Genomic DNA, 27847 nt, shown 5'->3' on the forward strand with positions numbered 1-27847 from the left:
AACTTACTGATAGTCTTATTTCCAGTTTGGGGTTTTTTGCATTATGAATTCAAATTTTGAGGTGGCCACTGCCTGGTAAGTTGATTGTTGAAAGCACTTCTATAAGCACTCTGTAACTAGCCCCGGCCTGTAGGACAGAAGTGAGGCTAAATGAAGAAAGGCACACTACTACACTGGCACTGGAACCTGAAGAGCCTACCTTCCTCTTCCGTAGAAGCAGTGCCTTAAAAGTTGGGCGTAAATTGTTACTTTAAAATGGTACAGTGCATCTTATGCATATAAAAAGCGTACCTATGTATGTGTATTTCTGTATGCACACACGCATGTGCATGCAGGTATATGAATTGCCTATAAACTGGTCACCCTGGCGTGCCTGCTTGTGGAAAGCAGGGCTGTGCAGTGGCCTGTCTGCCACTACAGCTGGCAACAGAGCAGCATTCTATCCTAAATTTATATATTAATATATATCATAGAGATGTATAGAATTTATATTAAAGCATTATACAAATAGTACCTTAGATATCAAGTATTTTCAATATTTTATGGATTTTTAGATTTATTTCTTGACCACCTGGTTGAAATCTGCATTTTCTACCACAACCGAATGGCCCCAGGTGCCGCCCAGCACGGAGCACGCTGGAGCAGTGAGAAGCCTAGAGGGGCCGGTGGTAATTTCGGTGATCCTTGCAGGAGCTGGAATCGGAAGCAGAGGCTGAAAGCATGAATGCCTGGGCATGCATACCAAATTAAAGGATATTGCGGCAAACCATGACACTTCCTTTGCAATATGCTAGTTAGGGACCCAAGAGGCAGTGCAATTCGCTGGAGCAAGTGCTCATTAAGATCAATTAAAATCAGGGCAGCCCTTATGACATGCCGGGGACTCGGAAGCATGACCCGGCTGGGCTGGGGCTAGGGCTGGGACTAGGGTTCATAAGTCTTTGGGAGAGACCAGGCCGGGGCTTGCCAAGAGCAGGCGGGCTTCCAGAGGAGGTCGCAGCGCGCGCCTCGCCGCAGCCCTTCGCAGCCGCAGAGGTAGAACGACAACAGGCCGAGTGGAGCGAATCACAAACGGTAACGCAGCAGTGACCCCCCGCCGCCCTGCGCTTCGCTCTGCGGTTAACACGCGGCCGGGGGGGGCGGGCCGGGCCGAGCCCAGCGCTCCCGTCGAGGGGTACCCGCCGCCCGCCACGGCTGCAACGTCCCGCCCCACGCTCAGGCGCGGGCACGCGCAGCCCGCGGCCCCGCCCCCACGGCGCCCCGCCCTCGCGGCCGTGCGGGGCTTCCGGCGGCTCCTGGCGCGGCGGCGGCGCGCGGCCCGGGCTGCTCCGCCCTCCGGACGGGGTAGGGTGGCGGCTCCGCTCGGGCGGGGGGGCCGCGCTGCCTACCGGGGCCCCTCCCTTCGGGATGCACCCGCGGGAGGGGGTCGCCTCGGTGGGGTTGCAGGTGCCGGGTTCCCCCCTCGGCGTCCCTGCCTGGCCTGGCAGCGCCGCCGGTTAACGCGGCGCCGGGCCCGGGAGCAGCCCAGTGCAGCTGCCGGTGCCGCGCGGCCGGCTGTGCGTGCCCACCCGCTCGGCGGAGGCGGGGGCCGGACCTTGCCCCGGCGGTGGTTGGCGGGGCCGGGGCGGGCTCCTGTGTGCGCCTCGGGGAGGGAACCCGGAAGGCAGCGCCGGCACCGGGCAGCGCCGACGGCCTCAGGCTGGGGGTGCCGCACTGGTGCCCGCGGGCCTGGGCCAGACCTGCCCGGGGGAAGGGCCTTGCCGGCGGAGGGCGTGTGGGCTCGGGAGGTGCGAAACCCCGCGGGGGGGAGGGGGGGAGGAGGCGGAGCGCGGCGGGAGGGGCGGCCCCGGGGTGCCGGCTGCCGCGCCGTCCCTGTTCCGTCACACCAGTTACACCGTGTTGCCCCATTGCCCCCTCACAGCGCGGCAGGACGGGCCGCGGCGTAGCTGGGGTGTTTAATCCCCCGCGTTGCGGTGCGCGCCCGGGGGTGCTGTCTGCGCGGGTGGCGGGCGGCAGCTGCGGGCCTGGCCACGGCGCGGTGAGGTGAGGAGGCAGCCGGTGAGTGCTGCACAGGGTATGGCTGCCTGCAGAGGTAGTGCGACTTCTGAAGAGAAAAATGAGAAGACGAATGCACTTGCACTGCATATTGAAAGTAGTATTGAATGGGGATATTTAATTTTTTTATGATTATGATTGTTGGTGTGAGGAGGAGAGTTTCCCCGTAGCTGGAAGCACAGCTGGTCAGAATGACATGCTTTAGTGTTGGTAACTGTAGGCTTTGTGTAAAATTAGTCATTTTTAAAAGGGCCTACCTGGTGATTTACCCATATTGATAAGAAAATTTCTGTTGTGTGTGAAGACAACCCCCACAAGCCAGGGCAGTGACCTGGAGCGTGTAATAGATGCCTAAGGAACTTCTGTCTCCATTATACTCCGATGCTAAACCACGCGATGAGTTTGGTCCTAGCAGGCAGGAGCAAGCAGTCAGTGAAAGAATCTGAAATTCTTGGGTTTTGCATGTTTTGATGCTCATGCCAGCAACACAAGTGAGATTTTTAAAAAGATAGAATTGTCATTATGTTCCAGGTTTTTTTCAAACTGATACAAGTTGCAAATGTGTAAAATGGCTGTTTTAGTGCGAGAACACATTACAGGAAGAGACACAGCAAGTGGGGCCTGAATTTAAAATATGCTGTAAGACCTTACTAATTTTTAATTAATATTAGCCTCTGTTTTCAGCAAGTTGAGTGTAGATGTTGGTATAATTAGGTAATTAATAGTGAGAGATGCTAACCTGTGGTAAAAATACTCTGGTTTAGCCTGTAACGAAAGGATCCAGTATTCCCTCTGTGCATTAATGTACAAAGATAAGTGATTTCCTATTTACCATCTTATTTAAGACACGTTTATTATATTGCATTAATCTTTCTTCAGAGGTAATACAATCAAATGTTTTTGTCATTTATACATTCTTTGTAATTTGTCAGTGTTGATTTTTCTTTTATAGTCAAATGAGAGAAAAGTCTGCACAGTACTCCCAAGTGTGAGATAAGCAAAGCTGGTATAAAGAGGAATTACTACCTCTCTGGCTTTAAAAATCAAACCTGGTGTACACATGACTTGTATACAGCCTTTGCCTCTCTTGAAGTAGTATGAACTCTTCGTTTAACACATGCTTTGCCAGGGGCAGCTCAGGGATTAAATATGCCGTCTTTCATTTTTTTCTTTGCTTAATATTTGTTACTTTTTATGTTTTTACACGCATCCTTCACCTGTAGCCCCTCCAAATCCCCAGTATTTTTCTGTGTATTTCCCACCTTTTCTCAGCACTCTGGTTGGTAAATAACTGTGTAACTGTCTTGTTTCTGCTCTCATGGGATGGAATTGTAAATACTAGAGAGCTGCATTTGCAAAAACAACCAAAATGAATAGGTAAAATAATCATTAACAAGATGCATTGCTTGGAAGCTGAAAAACAGATTTCTGTACATAAAGTCCCTGTAAAAAGAGGCAAAATAAACTGAAGAGTTCCAGGGGTTTTGAATGCTTTAGTTTAATTAATGCCTCTTCCCATAAAGTCTGTACAGAAAGCATAGGACATTTTCCTTTATCAAGGTTAGTTGTGTTGGAAAGAAGGAAATGGTGAATTACAGTCTTAGAAGATTTCATGCTATACGTACAGAAAGGGAAGAACGCTTAATCATAATAGAAAAAGGGAATTTGTATAATTGAGATAGTTGTCAATTAAATAATGGACTGAATATGAGAGATTATAAATAATGTGTTGGGCTCTAATGTATTTTGAAAGAAAGTAGCATATCTCTCTCTCTTACAAAAGTTTTATTCCAGGTCTAGTCCAGTCTGGTTCTCTGAAGTCCTGTCTGTCTTGTAAAAGCAGAGTTAGCATTTCCATGGCTCTTTGAGCTGGTCTGACTTGGGGCTCTTGTAGTTTCATTGCATCCTTGAGCCAGACTTCATGGTGTCTGGCAGTGATTTGGTTTGGGGTGATGAACAGACTGAAAACTACACTTGCTTGCAGCAGTGGTTGGTGTCGGGCTGGATGAGTCCCAGGACTCATCTGGCTCCCCAGCAGTGCTAGCTTGAGAGGTGGTTGTGAAACAGAGAGAGATGGGTCTGTGTGGGTCATGAGATGGGGTGGGGGCACAGCTCAGGCAGCCCCCAGAGAGGCTGGGGATGGGATCCAGCCTGGAAGTGCAAAATGGGCATGTAGGCATAGGGCAACACCTCACAACATCACTGTATGTTCATAGCATATTGCTTTTTGTTTCTAAACAAACAGTTAACGCCATCTGTGGTGGTCGCTGAAGATCCTGGTGTTAGCACCATATTAGTCCATTTAATGATATCTGGACAGAAAAAAAATTCTTATATGAAAGAAAGGCTGCTGCTTGGGAGGAGGACAATAAGGTAAAGTTTTAAAGAAACCTTTATTAAGCTTCAGTTTGGCATAATTATGCCTGTACAAAAGAAAATGAATAATATACAACAGGCCAAACGTGGTGGCAGAGATTGGAAGGTATAATTGCATAGGCTTATATATATAGTTGCAAGTTGCATAGAATCTCTTAAAAATAATTCAGCAGTTTGGGGGAAGGAGGAGTTTTCCACGTAAACTTCACATTACATGAACAACTGTGCTCCAGAGGTGTTTATCATGATGCTTTGCATAGGCCTGAGTCTGCCTTTTTCCTTTTTTTAATGTTTTTTTTTGGAGAAAAAAAAAAAAGTCAAATCCTTTTAGTTGGAAATCAGCTTGACCTGTGGTAGTTCCTGAAAAAAATCTCTCTATATGATCTGGCCCTACTGATCTGTGTTTAATGTAGTTCTTTCAGTAGCTTATTATCCTTTAACCTCCTGAGCAATTTTTCATTGGTCTTTTAACTTCACACAATTCTTAATGCTTCTTCTAAAATGCTAAGAGTTACTATTTGTTTTGTAGTCCTAATGCTTATTTATCCTTCTTTTATAATAGTTTCGTTTCCTCATACTTGTTATAAACTACTAAATCCTATGTTTAACTCTTTAAAAGTAATTTACCTCCACTTGTATTATTGAGACTAATACATTTTTAGGAAAACTGTATGCTCTTCCCTGTTTCTTCCTATTTACTTTTGAGCCTGTTTACCAATGGCAGCCAAAAATGACAAAGTGCCATCAGCGTTGGGGATACCAGTTTTTTGCAGTCTTTATGAATCATCAAGTCAGTAGAGGGGGAATGACCCATATTAATGTTTCTGCTAACTTGAAATCATGCAGCAGATTTTCCATTATCTGCTTTGTTGGACCTGACTTAAACTGGGCAGCTAGCTGATGTACAGCTCTGAACTGAGCAGCAGTTACGCTGCACTTTGACAAGCTGATTTTTACAACAGTGCTGTAAGAGCTCTGGGCTGCGGCCAGAGGAAGCCTGGAGTTTGCAGTGCAGATAGGAAGTTGTGTAGGATGCCTGTGTGAAATAAGTGATTCGCACCTGATATTGAAGTGCCCCAGCTGAATGACTCTTAAAATTGAGCTCTGTAAAGCCAGAATTTCCATGGAGCAGCCTTCAAACTGTGTTAATTGGTGAAATTTTGAGATAGAAGCTGGTGTATATGCTGGTCTATGTGTAATGCCAGGGCTTGACAGCAGAGTAAGCTTGTTGGGGTTTAATGTCTGTTGGCATATTCTCTAAATAGATTTTTCTTTTTAAGAGGGAAAAATCCAGAAGGAGAATGTATTGGCAATCTTCACTTGCAACTTAAAGCAACTCTATGCTGAAAAGATAAAATAACAGTTTTCAGTTTGGAGTTGTTTCTTTTGGGTCTTTTGGGTGGGTTTTTTTAAGGAGGAGAGATTGGGGGTTGTGCTGCTTTTTCCACAATGCCTTTTCTAAAAGGTGGTTCTACAGGATGTTTGGGGGAAATGTGACATTATTGGGTTTTGGCATTCCAGGAGAGCTTGAAGCGAATCCAACATATCTTATGCATTCCCTCCTGCATGGAATGTCAGGAGTAATTTATGTTGTTGACAGCTATGTCAACGTGAAACTGAATGAAGGACAGGAACTGAACAAAGAGCTAATAATAGAAGAGGCAAGAAAGTGAGAAGTGAACACTTCTTCAGTAAACTTTCTTGCTGTCACGAGTGAGAGGGTCAAATAGTGCAGCCTGTCCTTATCTGTTACCACAAGTGCTGCCCTGTTGGCAGCGTTCAAGTGAGAGCGAGCGGTTTGTACAAGCATTTTGTGACTATGGGAAACAAGCAGTTTGTCCAAGAAATGTGCACAGTGGATTTATATAGAGGCATACAAAAGTCACTTTGATTCGTCTCTATTTGTTTAATTTTTGGCCCTACTCTAAGCTTATGCTTCCAAAAACTCTATATGAAGTGTGGTCTTACTTGTACCCATTGCAGACATTAAATATGTGGTTTGTCTGCCAAGCAATGTGAGGCATCATTAGTTGTCGTTTGATGCGTGTTCTGCAATAGAAGTTGCCTCTGTTGGTTCAGTGATTACCACAGTATGTACCCTGTGATAAACTAACTGGCAATTCCAGTACAGGCTGCTGAAGAAACATGTATTCTATTCTGAGACATGCTTAGTCATCCCTGTTTTGGCCTCTATTGGGTTACGGGCATTACTCCATATTCTTTCCTAGTAAAGCTGGTGAGCAAGTTAATCAGAAGGCCAGTTGGTGAGAAACAGTTTGTGATACTGGAGGAGGTGAATTCTGGAGTGTGGTGTTGTTGCCCAAGTGTGTTGTGTACTGCTGGCAGAAATCAGAGAGTATGTTCCATGTTTTTCTGTGTGTAAGTAAATCTAATGGTTTATGTCATGCAGGTACAGACCAGCTGATAAATATGGGACAAGCATATGTGAGAGGATCTTTATTAGTAGGGAATATGATACAGCACTTGTGTGCTGAAGACAGCATTCAGCTGTAAATATTTCTTCATTGTAAATAGAAAACTTTACTAAAGAGGCTTACTTTTACCTTGGCTTTTTCTAATTGTTAAACCTGCTTGCTTGTTTGTTTTACTTCTGATGTGATGTAGACTGTATAAAACACATCAATATCCTTAATTATTAGTATGTTTTGTGTTTATTTTTTAGATGGCCTGGCAGTATTGCAGATCTAGTACATTTTGTGTTTAACTGAATTGTTACATAAATGAAAATATTTTCTCTTATTAGAAGGAAAATGCTTTCTGTGGGGACTTCTGCTTCTGATGCCCAGGACTCTTTTGAAGACTTACTTTGTTGCTTGACTTGAAGGTGATGTTGTTAATGAATTCTGAGCATCCTTCAGGAGGCTGGTGACCCCTCTAGCATTGGTGAATGCTGTCATGGACAACTTCAAGGGGTAATGACTGTATTTTTGTGAGTCTGTTTCAGGCTAGTGCCCTGATACAGGAAGCCATGGGTTAAGTTTTTGGTCTAGATCAACTGCCCCGACTCTTTCTTCTCACTCTTAGAAAAAAAATTCACAAATTATGGGAACAAATTATAGGGAACAATTTGCTGGAGTAGCTGTCCAACTTTCTATATGAGCTGTCTTAGAAGGGTGCTTTTGCTCTCCAGTTTGTAGGATGATATAGATATACTTGAGCTAGCTTTAGATTAAATAAATTGGGTCTGGGAGCAGTCTTACTGCAAAATACAAAGCAGTGAAGTAACTTAGGTTTTGTTGAGCTGTATACTGCTGCAGCGTTACTAGGTACCAGAGTACTTTGTTTTAAAGTCAGTTCTAGTTTAACTATTTCAAAATGAAACTACAGATAATTTTAGCTGTACCTTCAGATGCTCTTCTACAGTTATTTACTACAAGGGCCACATTTCATTTCATACCTGATTTTGTTTCCATAAGTCAGTGCAAGATTTTTTTCTTTTAATAAATCCCTGAAAATAATGCTGAATTTAACCATTAGTCTTTTTGGTGCTCGAGGGCTAGTTTTGGCTAATGTTTCTTCTTAGTCTTCTCTGTTTTGAATACAGTAAATGGGAAGCCACACTTAGTAGCCTCCAACTAAATCTCTTAAAATAAAATGTAATAGTTCATTAATATTTTAGTAGCAGTATTTTTTGTTTAAGAGGATATTTGAAAAGTACAGTTTGCCTTCTAAGAATGTTTTATCTGCTCACTATGTTTATTCATTGTTTTATCAGCTCCTTTCCAAAACACCACAAGCAGTTAATGCACCTTATAAAGGACTCATGACCTTTCACATCTTCCTAAGTCATATCTAGATGTCACCAGTGTTTCCCATGTTAACAGTTCTGAGCATGTTTTACTATATGTGCCTTCGGCGCCGAGCTAGGACAGCAACAAGAGGAGAAATGAACAGCCGGAGGGCTATTGAATCAAACACCCGAGCCTTACCTATCAATGTTGAAATAGTTCAGTATGCCAAAGAAGTGTTGGATTTCAGCTCACACTATGGTAGTGAAAACAGCATGTCGTATACCATGTGGAATTTAGCAGGTATTCCAAATGTGTACCCTAGTTCCGGTGACTTTACTCAGACTGCTGTCTTTCGAACTTATGGGACCTGGTGGGATCGTTGCCCTAGCGCTCGGATGCCGTTCAAGAGGACACCACCCACCTTCTGTAGCCAGGACTATGTGGAACTCGCTTTTGAGGAACCAGTTTATCCCACTGCGGTGCACATTCTGGAAACTTATCATCCTGGAGCTGTAGTCAGGATTTTGGCATGTTCTGCAAATCCTTACTCACAAAATCCACCAGCTGAAGTAAGGTAATTATTTTTTTTTTCTCCTTTATGCTTTCCTAAAAGACATTAAATACTACAAGTAATGCTGATTAGCAAACTTCCTACTATGTCTCTGTTTTGTATCTGACCCGCTAACATTTTATTTCTGCATGTTTTTAAAACTGTGGTGACGTGGTTTAATTGCAACTTCAGAGATGTGGATTTTTTTTTGTAGGAATTAATGTAGATCCTAATATCAGATCTAATTTATATAATGACAGTTTCTGTGTTGGAATTCATATGAGCAGTAATTATTATGTATGTACAGAAATCACTTTTGAAATGGCAGTTCTGTTTCTCCAATAAGAAAAGCAAGTTGTGTAGAAGAGGTTGAGGATTCACAGTTACTGTATCATCCTGCTTCATGTAGCCATAAACTCTTTCTTCTCTCTGTATGCTTTAGGTTGTATGTATAGTACAATCAGACACTATAACTATTCATATGGAAATGAGGCCAAAAACAGAAGCACAGAACAGTTGGACAAAAGGTGATGCCATTTGTCTGATCTTTGTTTTTGGTCTGATCGAAGGGTGTGAGCTGCACTTCATTTTTACATTTGCTTCATAGACTAAAAGAAGCTGATTTGATCCTGTTGGTTTTCCTTATAGTAAGAACTCCTGATGAAATTCCAGCTTGGGGGGCGGGGCGGGGCAGGAAGATAGGGACCTGGGGAATAGTAAGATAATTAAGAAAACCACTGTGTATGAGGTATGAAGCTCTTAGTGAGGAGGAAATAGAAACAGAGAAGGAGAAAGAGCAGGTAAAAGCACATAACGGGGGAAAAACATAAGAAAAAGCTATCAGTATATGCAATCAAAGCATTCCCTGTATGTCAAAAAGAGATGAAATGCTAACAAACCCATAAAGGAAGAGGAACTGATAAAAGATGACTTAAAATGCATCCTGTAGAAAAATAATATGCCGACAAATACTGTATTATTTTAAAATGCACACTTTGGCGGTATAAGCAGCGTTAGTTTGGATGCTGCATGTTTTTTGCCTGACCTGCCTGTTACAGATAGCTAAAAAGCATACTTTTAGGTCTCTAACTTAATATCCTGTGCTTCCTAATACTAGGCCATTGATGTTTATGCAAAACCCCATAGAAAATCTAGTGTCATGTTATATAATCAAATTTCCCAGTTAATGTTTTGTGGGATTCTGTCATCTACTGTTGTTTAGTGCAGCTGTTTGTTTTACAGCTCTCTAATGAGTATATACTGTATAGCTCTAAAGTAAACATCCACATTCAAGGAACAGTGATAGATCAAACAATAATAGGCTGCGGAACTTAAGCAGGAGTGTGTTTGGCACTGTAATTTAGAACTTATTTATAGGATGATATGTGGTGAAGGCAGCTTTTGAAACTTTTGAACTTAGAACCTAATGTGAGATGACTTTTGGCCAATTACTCTGAACTTTCACTTTATTTTTTTATTTTATGATGTAAATTTTACTTTTTTATTTTATGATGTAGCACAGATTTATGTAGAGATTATTTCTGTAACTGTTGATAAGGTTGCATTAGACTAATAATATTGTGCTGCAGTGTAATACAAAGATAATTTGGAGTAATAAGCTAATGCTATATTTTATAAGAATGTATGGTTAGGTTTTGGTTCTTAAAACAATATGGGGTTTTTTAGTTTTGTGTAAATACTAAGGAGTGTTGAAGGAAAGCTCAAGAAATGTTAGCTGAAGGAGCTACTTATTAAGGTGCACTAAAAAAAGGGAAAAATTGTCTGGAGAGCTAAAAGAAGATGGAAGTGAAAATACTAATATAGAATTTTGAGATGTGCTTTATGACTGTGCTTGGGGTGTGGTCAGAGTGAGAGCTCAGACTTCCCCTTCATAAAAAAGGATGACGTTCCTATGGGACCCTACTTTTTAATTTGTAGACAGGAGAATCTTCTGTTCTGCCTACCTAGGTTAACAATGTTTTTGTTTAGAAAGTTTTCTCAGTGAGCCTCAGAACCAATTGCCTGTGCTGCATCTTCAGTATTTGCCAGTCTTGATGATAGAGAAGTTTTAGAGGGACTTCTTTTTTTCTTTTGGCTTACCTTCCCTCAGCCAGATTTGTCCGTTCAGAACTACACATATGGTTTGTCTCCGTTCTTCTGAAAGAGACAAACATGTTACACATGGTGTCTTGAAGGGAAGATGAAGGAACTGTTTCTCCACATGAGGTGTGCAGCTTTTTTTTTCTCTGTTCCTTTGCTCACCTTTATGAGGGAAATATAAAGAGTTGCAAGAACACAGCCTCTTTTCTGCTTCAGTTCTTGGTCCCTTGTTTTCACTTACAAAAATTATCTGAGATGTCAACTAAGAATTATTTTTTGAAGGTGGAATGCTGCTGATAATCTTAGGTGATTCTGTGTTTAACTGACGTTTTGGACCTGAACTGTCATACAATTTTCTTCTGTTAAAAAAGGCCATGGCTCAGTTACTCAAAGGGCACTGAGAACCTTGTTTTCTATTTTGATGCTCAAGTTTAAATCACCTTATTACCTAAAATCCTTAAAGTGCTGCTTTATTTTATCTGCTGACTCTGGAACTGTTTCTTTCTGAACACCAGTGAAAAAGGGCAGGTCATTAGAAAGGTTCCTTTTCACGAGTTCTGACTTTGATATAAAAAGAAGGCCAAATTAATGGTGGAGTCGAAACTGTTGGGAGAAAGTCTGTTGAGACTTGTTTAAATGTTATGCTTAGTGGATTATACTTGTCCAGCTGAGTAATCTTTTTTCACTTTGTTTAGTATTTAAAACATGGGCTCATCCAAAACCGCTGTGTGCAAAAGCTTCTAACCTACAAGAGGCTCTGTAAGGACTTGGTGTATTGCAGTCCTTGATGAAAAGGACTTTATATGTTCTTGAAAAATGGCTATAGCCCACATATTTGGCCAATGTGTTGCTAAGTTGCACACTTCATGCTTCACTTGCATGAAAGAATGACTTATGCAGGTGTTCAGAAAAAGGTCTGTAGCCATGTTCCTCTCTTACTGGTGCATTGAATATTGCTATCAGTTACAGCTTTGTGTGACACTATCTCAGATCGGCTTTATTTAGAGGTTTTTTAGAGCTGGGGTCGGCTTCTCATGGAATGGGAATAAGCATTTATTTTTCAGAATGGAATGTAATTGTTCTTTAATAATTCTAATGCTTAAAACATGACAGTTAATTTGAAGTTTTTTCCATTATGGTTTAGCCAGCTTTCAGCAATTTGAGGATTCTCTGTCCTCTCATATATTTTGCTGCTTTAAACACAGAAGACACTACATTGCTCTCTTCTGCATAAAACAATTTTTAAAACCATAAAAGTCAGAGAAACTGCTGTCTTTACACACAGAGACCTTTTATGCTTTTCATTAGTGCCACTCACACCTTGGCTGGTGAGAACTGTTTGGTAATTTCTTAAATCTATACTAACATATGTTAGTATCCATGTACAAATTTGTTACAGGAATTATCTGAGTGCAGAAAATCCAAACAAAAATTAATAATTAGAGATAATGGGAACAACGTAGCCTATAGTTTCTGGGTTTATGTGGTGAAGAAATACCTCCCTTTTTTGTATTGTGTTGTGCTGGGGTTATTACACTGGTGTAGCCTTGATTTTTGACTGTTGTGCACATTCTGTGTACTTAAGAGTTTGGTGAGAACGATGAGTCCCTCTTCAGTCAGTGGAAGAGGCAGGGTTTTGCACAGGTGTGATGAGGGCACTGCTTGTGGTAGTGATGTAAGCTGAACGCAACCAAGACAATTTTCTTTGTTTCTCCTAGTGTATTAGATTGAAGAATAAGATATAGCTAGCTCCTGTGATGGGGAAAATGTTTTCTTTCCTGTTTCTTTTTCCTCCTCATTTAACCAGAAGGCTTACTATTGGTGATTCCATAATGGCTTCTTTAGTGCTTAGCCCTTTTGAAACATTTTGATGCACCTAATAGTTAGCTGCTGTCAGACAGGAAGTGTTTGTGTGTGTTTAAATGGGAGCTTTCAAGTCAAAAATAATTTTTCAGAAGTTTTTCAACTTTTTCCTTTAATAAAAATAACTCTGTGTTTTAGATTTAGTATATAAAAGAAAAAAATTCGTCCATGTTCTTCTGTCATGGTCTTTTTTTAACTTAATTTGACAGTTTCTCTTATCTCATGTACGTTACAGTGACACCACTTGTGCTTTTTATAAAAGCTCAAAACCAGAGATTCCTAACTAGTTTGGGATGTGTGCCCATACTTGGGTGATGTTTCACAGCATATAACCTTACTGCAGTGGAATGATTGCTTCATTAGTGGGTTGGAGATTGTTTGGGGATTATTTTTTTCTTATTTTCTGTAGATAAAGTGTAATACTGGTTAGGTGATTTATCACAGGTGAGATAGCATGGTTATTTGACTGGGAGCAGTTCCATTCTGCTTTGTGTGTTCCCACCATTTATTGCTATTTAATTTAATTTCTCCATGTTGTTTAGAATTTTGCTAGATGCTCTTTTGAGCAAAATTCAGAGTTTGATTTGTAGATGAACGGCTTGGCTCAATATTTCCCAACATAGCTGTGTTTGCTGGATGCAAAGCCTTTCTCTTTCTGAAGGTCTTGAATCCTGTAGAGGCAGAAGCGCTGCAGCCAGAGGAGCAGGCTAAGGAAGATGGGCAAAGTAAAAGGCTCCCTCTCCTTCCGTTGGGAAGTTCATTGTATTTAGGCAGTACAATGCCAATCTGGGTGGGAATTGTGCAGATTTGTTTGCTGGCAGCCAGGATGGGGATCAAAAGTTTGATGGAAAAAAAAATCCCCCCCTTCTGATAGAATGAAACCAGAAAGGCAGTATACTGAATGTAAATATTGTGAGTCTGTTGCTTATAGAGCAGCATTTAGATGGTTCTTTACCTTTTGTTCCCTGTGAATCTCAGACGAAGGCACCCAAAACACTGCTGATACCATCAACACATTAGAGTGTGATAAGGGACCTTCAGGGCTGTATCTCACCTATGTGTAACACGCAACTTGAATTCTACCATTTGCATCCTTCCTTATAACTTACTTTGACATCTGCAGGGGAACAGCTTTTTCTCATCCAGATGACTGTCATAAAAGAATGAGTTGTGGGTCCATGTGGGACAGTCATTTCTGAGAAACCCATAAAAAGTTCATGTGGATAACAGGACAGTTATTTGAAATATCTTTTGGTATTTAAAATGCCCTGAGCATTCTTGGGAGTCCTGTCTGCTCTCTCTGGTATTCCAGAATTGAACTCTCAAAGTAGAAATGAAAATCTGCTGCGTATTCCCCCATAGTAATTAGACTGCTGTGAACTCTGCTTATCACCTAGAACAGAATGGTTCCAATACTGGTCTCATGATTGGTCTTCCTTGCCTTTTGTATTTATCAACTTAACATCTGTGGCCAGGGGTGCACTTTCCAGGTTATGTTGAACATCGTGGGCTAAAGCATCCCTGGCATGTTAGCAGGTAAGAGATGTTTTCTTGTAGCCTAAAGATTATTTACTGAGCACTTGCTTGGATAAGTGCAGATGGGATGTATTATAATCACATATTATGATTATAATTGTTGCAGAAGTTGCCATTTCAGCAAATGTGTGGTCATAATATTCTCTGAGTTGCCTTATGTTCTCCTCATTGTTCTGTATGAAACTTCACTTCTGGCTTTTAACACAGCTGTAAGTTTCTTGGGACAGGGAATTTAATTTTTGTGATTGAATCACATGGAGTGAGACTTGCTTTCTACACCAATCTCAATTTTACAATGCAAGAAATCTCAGCAGATTGCAGGCATAGTTTTGTATCACTGGAGAGAAATCTGGTTACTTTTCCTAGGAGCCACTTCTATGAAGAATCTTTCTTATGTAATTTCTTCAGAAGTAATCAGGTCTACTCAGGGATCATCTTAGCCATTAAAAAGCTTTCCAACAGCATTAGGCCAACAAAAAATTAAACATTAAATATGTGCTCTCATTTGCCACAAACCTTGCAAGCATGTTCCTCAGCCTAAAAATCACTGGACTGTGTTTTCCTTCACGGTGAGGGAAGGAGAATGAGAATTATTTTTTTTATTTTTTTATTTTTTATCACATAGGTGTATTGAGTTTTTAGCATCAGAAATTTGAGCAGAATGAGTTCCTGGCTATCTTCATAAGGTAGAGGGAAATCTAAAGAAAATTAAGTTTTTCCTTTCAGCTTTAATGGACTCAGTTTTCCCATTAATCAGTAGAGAAAATAATACAGATGTTCGTACTTCTCATTCAGGCTTTGCATGGCAGTATAGAGACTGAGGCTTTCTGACGCCTTGCTGGTGAAACCTTCTTATCAAAGCACTGTCATTGCAACATCTTTGATCAGCTGTTACTGTGTATCTGCAAGACTTGAGGACAAACAATGTCCCACCTTCAGTGATCTGATTCTGCTTAATTTTTGTGAGAGCTACCTAATTAACTTGGCCAGAGGGGGGGGGGGTGTGTGTGTGTGTGTGAAAATTCCTTTGACGTTTTTACAGGTATTTGTTGGGATTCAATTTCTCTTTGCTTTGGGCTGAATAGTTTACCAAGCATCTTAAGCTTGGAACAAACGCAGGCAACCTTGTTAGGAAAGAAAGCTGATTTTGGAACACACCCTCAAACCAGGACTGACTGTCAAAATACCTGTCTTCTGAAGGATTTCATAATGGGTGACTATAGCAAAAAATGCTCCAGAACAGAAGAAATACAGTTCTTAGTGAAGCCTCTTGGTAATTTAGACTTTTTTGATCCATTTCCAGCTGTGGAGTTTTCACTCCCTTTCAGGTTACATGTAGCCCATTTAAGTGTCAAAGTGCTGATTGTAGATGAAGAAACAGCTTCCAAGTGCAGTAATGGGTATATTCAGAGTATGCTTATACTCAGGAAGAATTCACCATCCCTGACTCAGAGCAATTGGGATGGCACCACACACAAGAACAGACCATAAAAGCAGAGAAGAACATCAAATCAACCTGGTAGACTTGAGGTTTTCCAGTTAAACTGACAGCTGAGTCCTTTAAAGTTAGATTGGTGGGCTATTGATGAAAAGAAAGCAGTATGACAAGGACAGTGGAAAATAGCCACTGGTCTGGTTCATCAGCACTTGATATATAATGTGGAGTTTCGCAAGATTGTGAAGTCATGCTACGTGTCTTTCCTTCTCTCTAGTTTATTACAAAGACTGGAAACTAGAGACACTGCTTGCTGAATGAGGTTATTGCTCTGCAATTTGATGAAGCTAGACCTCCAGAGTTCTGCTACTGCTAGATAAGCCTTTCTCCAGGGCACTAAAGGAGAAGTCAATAACTGAAACACATTCTGTTAAAAGTTGTTGGTCTGGCATGTGCTAAACTAGTGAAAAAATAGCTTTTTGTTTCCCTAAGGATAGTCTGAGCGGGTATATGAAAGTGTCTAAGCAAAATGTTAGATGGTGATCTGGATGTGTTCAAGAAAGGTCATGTGCATTGCTAACATTAAGTATTTGCTTAGGGTATCGACCTATGTGAGAGGGCATGACAGTGGGACTACATCTGTTCCTTTTTGCCATGAGCTGATGTTCATTTCCTAAATGAATGAAATCTTCTCTTAGTAGTAAGTCTCTCTTATAAGAACTGTTAACCTTAGGGTAGAGTTGTCCACTCCTACATTGGTACTTTCTGATGTGCGATATATTCACCAATCCTGCTTGCTTGTTTTTAGTTCATTACTTTTTTTTTTCTCTCCTTTGACATAAGAGTTCTGCAGGCCTCCCATAAAGTATCTGTGGAGAATGGCATGGTGTAGGATAGGAAAATATGCTACTATTTCGAGGATAGGAAAATTAATCCTCACATACCGCAAAAAGTCCATTGTGACGTGGCAGTTTCAGCCAATAAAGATTAATTTTCCTATCCTTGAAATAGTAGCAAATATCAAGCTTCTAAGCCTTATTTATACTGTGCGCTATGTTTTGATGGAAGTACTTGTATATGTCTTTTGTCATGATAAACAAAGTGTAAGCATTTGGTTCTAGAAAACAAAGAATGTTTGATTATTTACTTACTTTTAATTTTATATATATATAACACCCCCACACCCCCCCGTGTGTGTGTTCTGTAGTATATGTCAGTGTAGAGGAATACTTGTAATTTCTGAGTAGTGGTGTCTGGCAGGGAAAGCCAAGGTGCTGAGGAATTGGAAAGCACATACGGTGTTTCTGAGACAAGCAGCCTGAGAGAAATCCTTGAAGCTGGAATTAGGATGCTCAGAAAGAGATGGGGTAGATATGGAAGTGCCTGGGTTATGCACACAGGATGCAGAGATCACTGTAAGCATACTGTTGAAGGGAGTAGCAGCAGTGGTTGCTTCTTTAGGAATTAACTAGACTTGAGGGAGGAAAAGGTGGGCATCAGTGACTGAAGGACTCTAAAATGCATTCACTGGATGAGGACCCATGTAGAGAGCATGTTTCCGAACTTTTGGCAAGTTTGGGAGCACTGAAGACCTAATGATTGTAAGACTTGATTCTCCAGCTTCCTCAATTGGCAGTAGGTTTCACTGTCATTTTCTGGAAGAGATTTGAGGTCTGTGTGTGAAAGTAAGGGTGTAGTTGTGGAAGTTCTATGCATGCTCTGAACGTCCTTCTGTCAGTGGACTAAAGAGGAGAAAAACAACTCAGTTTAGTAATGTAGACATTTTAACATTTTTTGCAAAGGACCCTTTCAAAAGTGATTTGAAGATTTTATTTCTCTGGTGATTTGAAAGTGAATTACTTTTAAAAGGAATAGTTTGCTTGCCCAGACAGATAAAGTAAAGTTTCTGGGGTTTTGCTGCTTGCTTTTTTTTTTTTTTTGTAATTTGCAATGCTGCAATTCGATCAGGTTTGATGTTAAGGAGTCTGAGCTGTGGGTTTGGGTTTTTTCTTTTTTTGTGAAAACCTTTGTGGGAAATAAGAGGTCAGCTGACTGTATGTTTGGATTATGTGCCGAGGCTGTTCCCTGCATACTTACACTAACACAGCATCATTGTGAACACATCTGCAATCCATTTCTTATGACTACCTTACATGTAAGATGTTAAAAACAACTTGTGCATGAATAGCAGTACTCTTAACAAATGTGTGACTGAGTATATAGCTTGTTTTGTTAGTTAGCAATGCAGAGAAGATATGCTAAGGTCATAGTATGCCCAGTTAAATTCACCCTTAGGATACTTACCATATCTAAGGAAAACATGATTTTCACTGTCTTTTCAACCATGTTTCTCACTTGTTAAATACTTCTGACAGAGAAGCCCTCTTACTGTGTTCAGGAATTGCTTTACTAACTTTGATTTTAATCGCTATGCTGTCTGTATGTGCAATTTTTCTTTCACAGATGGGAAATCCTTTGGTCCGAGGCACCTACAAAGGTGAATGGTCCTCAGGCTCGGCAGTTCACACCTTGTATCAAACAGATAAACTTTCCCACAAACTTAATCCGTCTGGAAGTGAACAGCTCTCTTCTAGACTATTACACTGAACTGGATGCAGTAGTACTGCATGGTGTGAAAGAGAGGCCTGTGCTTTCACTTAAGACTTCGATGATTGATATGAATGATATTGATGAAGATGAAGATGAAGAAAAGTATGGCTGTGGAATGGACACTCTTAATAAACAGTTCAGCATTGTTAACCTCAGGGAATGGCCAACTAATGGGTATTTTGATAAACTGCCTTATGAGGTAAGGAAAGCATGTTTATACTCAGTGTATTTATCTTGATCATTAGGGATGCAAAGGTGCTTTATAGGGTCCTGGTCAAGATTGTTGTTTTTTCCAGTTAGATTTCCTTGCATTGTTTTGTGAATCTCCTGCAGTTATTTTATAGTTGCGCCTCAATTATGTAAGTCTCTTTACTTCCATGGATGTGTAATAGCGAGCCACTTTGCTGTTATTTGCATAGTTATTTCACTTTTATTTCTCAGTAATCTGTCCGTTTGCACGTAGTTTTTACACCAGTTATTCTAGCTCTTGAACTTAGAAGCTTTTGGCAGTTTTCCAGTAATTTTAGTCCTCATGCTTAATGATAGAAGAGCTATAAAAGTGATATGAAAAGATTGAATCAAGATCTGGAAGTGGAAATAGTTTGTAATAGGCTAAATGTTTCTTTTCCTGTTACTTCTCTTACAAAACCCCAGAACTTTGTTCCTGAAACTGCCACATTATTTTCATGTTATTACGAAATAAGCTTCTTCCATGCAGCTAAGTGCAGGTAAAAATGTTAACAGCTGGACTTCTTTTTTTATGTTTGCTATTTTTTATTCTATCATTAGCACAGAAAACAGTTGTGAAGAAACTACTCCTTTCAGATTCCCTGGCAGTGGGGCAGTTGCAGGAGTGCTTAGAGTCAGTCAATATTTTCCTTCCTGTAATTTTCAGTATAATAAGAATGCAAAGTATGTCCGCTGAATATTGTGTGCAGGCCAGGAAATGCTCAGTATTTCAGGCTCAGGGTATGGAGGCTAGTACCCTAATTAGAGTAAGAATTGAGAGACAAAGTAATTGTCTTCACCTCTTCTGAAATAAACAGGTTTTGCACATAGTGGAAAGAAGCCTTTAATTGCCAGTCAGACCTCTGGACTTGAGCAGAGACGTGGTTGTTCCTGCTCTTCAGTGTACTGCAGTCTGGCAAAAGAAGCAAGTATTTGTTTACTGTGGTAACTCATCAAATGCTCAGTGCTTGTGGCTTGAATCAGACTTGCTCTTAAAAGTGAAAGGAGGATAGTGGGAGATACTGTCACTGACTGGTTTTCAGAAATAGGTGATCTATTCAAGTAGTATTTTGGGGTTTTTACATCTTTTGTCTCTTAAGTACCCCAGTTTGGCACCTGAAAGCTCTGGTTGGTTGACCGTGTGCCCTAGTAACCTGTAGAAGTTTGCTGTGCCTGTAAAGAGGTAAAGAGAAAGGAAGAGGATGTAACAACTCTCTCCATCTTTCTACTGCCTACCTTGTCTTTTAAATCATTTTTCGTTCTTGAGTTTGTTGGGGTTTTTTGTTGCTGCAGTGGAATAATAAATGAGGATACTAACTTCATCCTGAGTTAGCTCTAGTGGTTTTTTCTTTTTCCCCAGAGTCCATATAATGTTTAATATATTTTACTGTTGGTGCTTGTATATCAGTAATGAAGTAAAGAAAGTACTTTGCATATACAAAGGTGCAGCTGATTCCAGAACATCGTAAAATGTATAACAGTTTGAAAGTTTGAAAATTTGTTGGTTTTAGTCATTCAAAGGAATTGATTGTAGAAGAAACTTGATTTAAGTCTAGGAAGTTTTGTTAGAAAAGGCTGGATAAATTTATTTGTGGTATAATAGACTACCAGAGAGGTTGATTAATCTTTTTTCTGTTCATGATTATACATACTAAGATTGTAATTTGGGAACCATTTGTGTAGTTCCGTTACTCCTATGAACTTCATGTACTTTGTTGTGCTTTTCTGCTTTCCTGTTTGTGTACCAGCTTCCCTTTTTATCCTTTTTTTAATGTTTGGTTTCATGAATGCATTTATATGATCTATCCATACAAGCATATATTTTTTTCTTCTGCTTTGATTTAAAGAAACTGAAAATACAAGTGGAATATTTATCAGGAAAACTACAAAAAACTATTTCTGGACTGGTTTTGTGATAGCAGAAATCCCAGTCTACTACGTTCTTGGTCCAGCTGGAAGATTTGGGTATTAGAATGACAAAAATGTTGTACTTTTGTAGCATGACAGGTTTTTTTGTTGCATCAGATATGGGAGAACAGTATTCTGCTTGCTGTCTTAAAGACTGACAAGTGTCAGGTTTTTCTGAGAAGTGTTTGAACCTTGTAATGATGAAATAAGGCAATCACTGACTCCTTCTAGTTTTGATTGATACGTTACATTAAAAATGTGTTTCTTTTTATATGTTCTGGTTGATTGCAAACATGTAACTGTCCTATGTCTTCATATGAATGCCTATTCCTTATTTGAGCTGTTTCAGGCTTTTTTCATGCTATCCTCCATAATTCACAAAATAAACGGGCTGTATGGTCTTCTGGGCTGATCTTAAAGCAGGCAGCAGTTCCTCCAGCCTTTCTTTTGCCTTCCTTGTCTTTCTGAAACTTCCACAGACTACCCTTTCATAGATTGTGTTGTTCCTCAAAATGGCATTAGGAATGGCTTGCTGCAGTGTGAGCTCTAAAAACATTGTAAGAGTCTAGATTGCTTCTGATGACAAAAGAGAAAAATGCTTGACTCCTGGGGCATGGACTTCCTTAGAAGAAAGTGTGAAATCTTGGATGAACTAGGTGAGAGAATTTTCCTTTCTTGCTGGTGGATGGTGTTAAACAGCCCTTAGTAGCTGTGAAGTACCTGTACTTCATTAGTTCTTCAGAATTACCTTAAAATTTAGAGAGGATTTTCTGGGAGATACTTCATGTGCTTGTCTGTCTGCCCAGTTATCTTTGACTAACTGGTGCTGCTTATAAAGTGGAAGGAGTAACGTCTTAGTCTTAGTTGACGCTGCAAGAATGCTTGAGACCTGAAGGCCTAAGCAAATTCAAAGCCTTTGAGAAAGGTGAGGCATACCTGCCACTGTGTACTTGTGCAGTGTGGGACTTGCCAAGATGTGCCAGCTACCAAGATCCTAAATTTTCTTTTCCAGAGAAGAGAGTCAGGAGGAGTCCTGCAGGCTGCCATCCAAAAGATAATTTTTATATAAATTTTGGTATAAGAAAGATATAAATGACATCTTTGTCATTCCTTGAAGCCAATTTTTCCTAAAGCTGCCTACAAGATTTATGAGCTGTTCGTGGGTACTGGGGAAGTGAATTTCACTGCTAAATGTGGATTTGGCACCTATGTTCCAGGAAAATGGGTCTTGCATGTAAGATCTGCATCCCTTAAATGATACTTAAAAGTCAGAGCAATAAGCAGGAACATTTTTAAGTGTCATATACTTTTTTGCTCAACAGTAAACTTCTTACATCTTTCCAGAACAAGTATTTGTAGGCTTTCAGATAATCAAGGAGATTTTATGCCTCTCTTTGAAAAGAGAACATCATGAGGGTCTTAAAAGCAATCTTGACAGCTAATAGCCATATGGCACAAGATTCCCTTCAGGTAACGGCCAATACACTGCCAGTTGCTATAGCAGGCTAGGCTCTGAGTGATGGCATGTGGAGATCTCTCCAGCTTTAGTCCTCCTGGAGTCTCGATTATTTGATGATACAGTCTGTCAGTAAGATCCTTTTTCTGTTCTTTCAATCAAGAAAGGGCTTAAAACCTTTACAGCCTTTCATTACTGAGAGGATCAGAGCCTATAGCTTGGTGATGTGAAGCCCACTCCTCCAAAGTGTGTTACGCAAGTAGAATAAAGAGAAGTGAGACTTAAATGGCTGTGTTTTGTCAAACAGTTGCAAGGTCCACTTTTCATGTGTTTGTGTCCTGTTAAATGTGTATGCCTTTGCTGGTGCAAGCTATACGATCGTGGAATTAAGGACTCTGTTTTCTTAAACTAGGTTGAGGAATGTCAAAATCCCTAGAATACAATCTTCTTCTTGCCTTCTCTCTTTGATTTTTTGTGCACATATCGTTTGTCCTTTGTCTGAGCATGTCTTAGTATAAATTCTAATTAATTAAAAGCTAAGCCCTGGCAGCTCTAGCTACAGAATGAAAAAATTGCAAGTCATTCATTTGCATGTTTCTGAATGAGTGGTTTGTATAGGCCAATGTATTTTCATATTGGAGGGCCTCATGCTGAAGTCTGCACATGTAGAAAGTGCAGATATTCAGCTTTGGCCAGCATCCAAGTATTCTTTTCTGACTTAAGTTCTGTTATTGTCCTCTAACTACAGAAAGTATTTTATTGGGCATAAATGGTTATTGCCTGCAATAACAAAAAAACCCTCAAACCACAACAAATGGTTATTCAGAAAAAAGGCTTTAAAAAGCTGGATAAACTTTTGGGTAGGTAAGTAAGTTTCACCCTGTGTATTGAAGAGTATGATGGAGATCCTGTTTGAGCTTGTAAGTGAACTTTACAGTGGGCGAGATGTCTTATTTTTTTAAGAAGTTATATTTTTTTTAATGATAAATATGTATGTAATGCACTGCGATCAGGGACTATGACGATAATAAAACACATGGCTTAGGGATGAATCAGGATTTTTTTTGTGCTCAGACAGCACACAATGACTTTGTATACTGCTATTTGTTGAATTGTGAGAATTATGACTTGAAAACCTCTGATTTTTGAAGTTTTTAACTGTAGTGGGTGTTGATCTTGCCACATCTCTAAAGCTGGCATGTGCCATGTTTGCCCTGGAAATGGGAGACGAAGTACTTCAGGTCCATCATAACCTAAAAGGGTGATCAGTATTTGTATAAATTGTATTTTGTTTTCCTCTTTATACTCCTTTGTATTTTTTCCAGTAATCTTGGTTTTACTGATCAGTTTATAAGGTGTGAAAAAATAACGGTTGCCATAATTTTTCATAAATGCAGAGTAAAAAGTTGTTCGTGAGAAACTGTTACAAAATTAATTTTCAAAGCAGGTACTCAATTCTGTAACATTCTTGGAATCACCATGAACACTGTGTAGTGCAATGCAACACATCGTGTCACATATTCATTATGGTATCAAATTGTACTTTATGCTAGGATACACATACATAAAAAGCGAATTTCTGACAGACAACCAGACTCCAGACTAACAGTGATTAATGGTTATTAGCCTGTAGATTTGGAACCTGTTGTCTTTGTTTAATTGAAAGCCAGAAAAAAATTGATTCTTAATGTCAAGTAATGACATTTCATTATGGTTTTCCATTCTAGATAGTATGAAGTAGCATAATGTCAGTAAAAAATAAGGATTATGAATGTCTTAATCAGAAAAAATGTGGTAAGAGATTTCATCTCAGGTGTGGAAAGATTGCAGCGTCCTGCAAGTGTCGTGGTTTAACCCTGGCCGGCAACCGAGCAACACGCAGCCACTTGCTCACTCACCCTCACCCAGAGGGATGGGGAAGAGAATCGGAAAGGAATATAAAACTCAAGGGTTGAGATAAGAAAAATTTAATAGGTAAAGCAAAAGCTGCACACAAGCAAAGCAAAGCAAGGAATCGATTCACCACTTCCCACGGGAAGGCAGGTGGTCAGCCATCCCCCAGAAAGCCAGGCTCCATCATGTGTAACAGTTACTTGGGAATACAAACACCGTAATGCCGGATGTCGTCCCCCCCCTTCCTTCTTCTTCCCCCAGGTTATATACTCAGCATGAAGTCCCATGGTATGGAATATCCCTGTGGCTAGTTTGGGTCACCTGTCCTGGCTGTGTCCCCTCCCAATTTCCCATGTCCCTCCAGCCCCCTTGCTGGCAGTGCCCAAGGAACTGAAAAGTCCTTGATTTAGTATAAACATCACCCAGCAACAACCAAAACCATCAGTGTGCTGTCAACATTGTTCTCACATCAGAGCCAAAACACAGCACTGTACTAGTGCTAAGAGGAAAGTTAACTCCATCCCAGCTGAAACCAGGACAATATGTTATGAAATACTCGCTGAAGTCATCAGTTAGTGTAAAGGGATGTTGGTGAGGTATTTGTAGTTTTATCCACCATTATCTTTAATTGAACAAAATTGGTGTTACTTTGTTCTTATCAGACATTATTATGCCACATTAATTGTAGACATAAATTTAGCTAACAGTGCAGCCTTTCTTGTTGAGCTCTCTGCTCTAGAAAACTTACCAAGTAATTATGGGAAAATCTGAGGGAAAAGACATTCATAAAATAGATATTTAGGTGGCTTAAGGTGTGGAATAGCTGAAAGATTGCAAAATATTTTGAAGATGTCTTTCAGAATATTGAAATTTATTTAAAGTGTATTGATGGTTTTAGAAAAATGACTATGTTTAGGTATCTGCTATTAGAATGACAAACAAAACTTAAGCAACTTCTAAGCTTAAGTATGGATCTGAGCCAAGCAATAATCAAGATACTAATTTGGGATTATATCTATGCTATTTCCTAGTTACTTTGCTCTTTCTTGGATACCAAAATGCCAACAACCTAAATGTCAGTTGGAAGCAAACGTTTTTATTATAATACATTAATTGCAGTTATTATATATGCATATGTATTCCATATATATATGTATTGCTGTCACATTGGAATGTCTACATAGATCCTCTGCATCAAGCTGAGGTGAGAGTTCCAGTTACCCGCAGAGACAAAAAGCTTGGGTTGTTTTTAGGGGAAAGGAGAAGCGAGGAGAAGGGAAGTGGGAAGGCTTGAAATCAAGCTTGAGAGAAACCGGAGTATATGCAAACAGTGTATTTTGGCATTTGAGAAAAAGGGGGGGGTGGGGGTTTTTTGTTTTGTTTTGGGGGGGGGGGTGGGTTTGTTTCGGGTTTTTTTGAAGAGTTGTAGATCATGTTTGAAATTCAAATGCTAAATCTGGAGCCGAGTAGGAAGTAACATTTTTCATTTTGCAGGAAGTTGGCTTGTTTTCTTTTTCTTTCTAGAAATGAAGGGGGGAGAAGGGGAGACGATAGCTAGCTGCGTAATAAACTGGTACATTGGAAGTACAGTCTGTTTGGATCTCATGAAAAGCTTCATTTTCATTTTCTTAAGCATTTTTTTCTGATTTTTGGTGGGTTTGTCTTGAGAATCCTTAAAACATTAAAATGAAACATGGTATTTTGAAAGGGCCACAAGACTGCCTTCAGTCTAAGCTGATTTGTGGGGTGTGGTGTCTGGTGGGGTTTTTTTGTTGTTTACGGTGATTAATTTCAGCAGTGACCATTTCCCACTCTGCTTGAAAACAGTCAATTTTAGTTACATAACTTGAGTGCAGGTACTTAGAGCTGTTAAAGACAACCCTGGTAAAATAGGTCTTAGATTGCATGTTTCAAGTGCGTTTATTTTCTCAGATTCTAAGCTTAAGGAGATCTTTTTTTATTAAGAGTTTTTGTTATTTCCTTATGTGAGTATTTATGTGTCTGTGTGTGTTGATCTTCCTTGAGAAAGGAAAACAAGAGCATGATAGGAGATGGGATATTTCTTAATTTCTGAGTGTGAGATGTTAGTCATTATGAAAACATATATAGCGGTGCTAGTCTGAAGGGCTGGTGATTATTCTGAAGCAGAGATGATTCAGTCTGGTAAAGGTAAAAAGGGGATTTGCCTTTCAGGTTTGACTCTGGCGTAGAACAAAAGTGCTCTCTAGTATTACAGAAAGGAGGAGATTACTTTGTAAAAGAAGATCTGAATATGTTAAATTTTTTAACTAGTTGCATAGTCCAGCATGGATGGGAGAGGATATAAGGTAGAAGACAAATCACTGATTTTTAAAACAGGGAGCAGAGGAATAAAACTAAAATCAGTTCAAGGTGTGGGGAAACTGGGACATGGTACATTTTTTCCATGTACTCTGCAAATATGCTGCCATCTGAAAAACCAAATCCAGAGAAGAAAGAGGATGCCAGTTCAGTGTTCTGATCAATGGCAGTGCAGACATTGTGAAGGGAAACATGTCAACATAGTGTTTACATAGATATCACTGTTTAAATTAGCATGGGTAAAGAAACTTCTAATTTGAAAGCTTAATGTCACAATATTGTCAAATTGAGGAGGCAGTGCAGTCCTGTTTAATAGTTAATGATTTGAGAACTTACTTTTAAGTGAAAGGACTTACTTCTCTTTGAAGTTAGGACATCTTTTCTTATTCTTTTGCAGTTTTTTTTCTTAATGTTTTGAGCACTGTGTGACCATCTGTGACTTTTCTTTTCTGTTTTTAATATAGCTCATCCAGTTGATTTTGAGTCACCTTACAGTACCAGACCTGTGTAGACTAGCACAGACTTGTAAGCTACTATATCAACATTGCTGTGACCCTCTACAGTACATTCATCTCAGTTTACAACCTTACTGGGCAAGAATTAATGACACATCTCTGGAATACCTACAGTCTCGCTGCACTCTCATCCAGTGGCTGAATTTATCTTGGACTGGAAACAGGGGAGCCATCTCTGTTTCTGGATTTAGCAGGTCAGTGCTAAATATACGGAAGTGTTATCACAAGCTCTGTTTGCAGAGCTGCTGTATTTTCACTAAGTATTTTGAACCTTATTAAAAGACAAGAAATGTCTTTGATTTACTATAAAGGCTGTGATTGTTATGGTGTAGAAAAAAACAACAGCTAAAACAGTAAGAGATGTTAGATAAAGCAACAGAAGTCCGTTTCGGTATGTAGTCTGCATGTGACAGGCTGCCTGTGACTGAAAGACTTCTTCCAGGGGGAGCAATGTTTTGCTTTCTCCTGGGCTTCTAAAGACTCTACTAGAACCAAGCTGTCAAAAGTCCATCTCGCTAAGAAAATGTTTGTGGTTGTTCTTTGTACAGGTGAGTCATCAATAGGACTGTATTAGAGTGGATGCAGTAATAAACTGATTACAGTGCATGCTTACAAGGTATGGGCCCTATGTAATCACTGGAGTGCAATGTAAATGCAAATATTTTCATAAAAATGATTTAAAACATTAGTCCTGTTGGGAAACAGGGGGTTTGCATGTGCATCTTCCCAGGGCTGAAAATATGACTGTGCTGTAGGTCATTAAAATAGCAAATTTGCAGGGATTCTTCTCTGTATAACAGCAGTGTTCTCTGCTTTCTTAAGATATCATTTCTTGCTTCTTTGCTCATTTGCATTAGTTAAACAGCATGTATCAATGCATTTCATTTAAGCAAAAATTGCTGCTTCAACTAAGAGTAATCAGCAGTGGCAGGTGAAAGCAGAACTTGACTCATAAGAAACAGAACTGTTTAATATATCTAAAAAAACCTGTCTTAACTCTCATCTGTTTTCTGAATAAAAAGGTTAAATCAAGTATTCAAGCATTTTCTTTCCTTTGGTGTCTGGGTGCCTTCCCTGGGGAAGTAAAATAATTTGAAGAAATACTTTATAAAGATGAGAATGTCACTTCTATTTTTCCTGACCTTCCAGTATAATCCAAGAGCCCTATGCTCTTTTGTGCTTGTTGGTAGAAAAAGGAGATAGATGTCAGCTAGTTGTCAAATGGGGTAC

General features: G+C 39.9%; 1 protein-coding gene across 9 annotated transcripts in view; it reads left to right on the top strand.

Annotated features, from left to right (window-relative positions):
• The first annotated feature begins 1260 nt into the window (after positions 1–1260).
• The window catches only part of FBXL4 (F-box and leucine rich repeat protein 4), a 72021-nt gene continuing 45434 nt past the window's right edge, over positions 1261–27847 (top strand). Inside the window, exons 1-6 of one of the 9 annotated variants that reach the window (XM_055713186.1) lie at positions 1272–1344; positions 4301–4428; positions 7196–7364; positions 8168–8757; positions 18131–18476; positions 26567–26811. In XM_055713186.1, the coding sequence (XP_055569161.1) occupies positions 8249–8757; positions 18131–18476; positions 26567–26811 (1100 nt within the window). In that variant the 5' untranslated portion in view covers positions 1272–1344; positions 4301–4428; positions 7196–7364; positions 8168–8248. The other 8 variants (XM_055713188.1, XM_055713189.1, XM_055713190.1 and 5 more) reach the window with 8 other exon arrangements.

This window comes from Falco cherrug, chromosome 6 (assembly GCF_023634085.1).
Source record: "Falco cherrug isolate bFalChe1 chromosome 6, bFalChe1.pri, whole genome shotgun sequence".
In the NCBI taxonomy this organism is placed as follows: domain Eukaryota; kingdom Metazoa; phylum Chordata; class Aves; order Falconiformes; family Falconidae; genus Falco; species Falco cherrug.